The sequence below is a fragment of the Acanthisitta chloris genome, unplaced genomic scaffold (assembly GCF_000695815.1).
Source record: "Acanthisitta chloris isolate BGI_N310 unplaced genomic scaffold, ASM69581v1 scaffold31411, whole genome shotgun sequence".
Classification (NCBI taxonomy): domain Eukaryota; kingdom Metazoa; phylum Chordata; class Aves; order Passeriformes; family Acanthisittidae; genus Acanthisitta; species Acanthisitta chloris.
Window position 1 is genome coordinate 77,954 of NW_008657088.1, and position 1,015 is coordinate 78,968.

Consider the following 1,015-nt stretch of genomic DNA (forward strand, 5'->3'; position numbering starts at 1 on the left):
ACGTACTGACAGCCTTGTTCTCTTTCCCGTTGTCCACCTGGCAGAAGGTTTTTCAACCTGTGCTGTCTGCCCTGTCACTGTCCTCCTTGCAGCAAATTGGACAGCAAAAAAAGGTAGAGGTGACATCTGAGATCTGTTGAGACCAGATGTCACAGATCAGTGGGGGAGATCAGTGGAGAGGAGTGCTGCTCATTAAATTGCACCTTGGAGGGAACAATTTCAGGCCACACCTGCTCTTGTAGCATCAGTTCTGTGAGGTGTAAGTACCTCGTCGTGTCCCTGCTACCAGCAGCTGGTCTCAGCTTAATGCCATCTTAATTAGAGCCATATCAGTGTCCCTTATCTCCTGGAAACTGAACACCAGTTTCCATCAAGACAGAATAGTGTGCTGTTCTGATGTGGCTGCCTGGAAGTGTTCAAGGCCAGGTTAGATGGAGCTCTGGGCAACCTGGTCTAGTGGAAGGTGTCCCTGCCCATGGCAGGGGGTGGAATGAGATGAGCTTTAAGGTCCCTTCCAACCCAAACTATCCAGTGGTTCTCTGATTCCTTGAGGCAGTTGGTAATTGCACTGATACTGCTCTGACCACACTGAGTTGATTCTTTAATTTGCAACCAACATATGAGAAGTTTTGCCACTTCCCAGACACGTTTAAGAAGAGAGTCAGTAAGAACACCTTCTTCGTGCTGGTGAGAGTGGTGGATGAGCTGTGGTGAGTTGCCTTCTTCGTTTTGGGATGGGAGATGTGGGGTCAGGAAGACACACATGTCTGGCAGTGGTTTTTAGGAAGTTGTGGGTTTTAAACCCCATCTATCGATGACAGCTGAAATCTCTCACCACGACCAGTGAGACACCTGTAATGCTCAACCCTCTTGCTGGAAGAGCAGGTTCTCTCTGTGTCCTAACTGGGTCAGTGATTTTTAACCAGTAAAAAGGTTATTTCTGGGAAAAGGGAATCTCTGGGAAAGGAAGAGCTGGGAAGAGGAGGAATTTCAATCGCCTGATTCTGCTTGTAGG

At 48.2% G+C, this 1,015-nt stretch overlaps 1 protein-coding gene across 1 annotated transcript in view; it reads left to right on the top strand.

The window, feature by feature from the left end:
• RAPGEF1 (Rap guanine nucleotide exchange factor (GEF) 1) overlaps positions 1-1,015 on the top strand; it is a 51,389-nt gene that overhangs the window by 46,227 nt on the left and 4,147 nt on the right. The window contains exon 14 of the mRNA XM_009084585.1: positions 618-710. Coding sequence (XP_009082833.1) covers positions 618-710 — 93 coding nt within the window. The remainder of the gene's footprint in view (positions 1-617; positions 711-1,015) is intronic.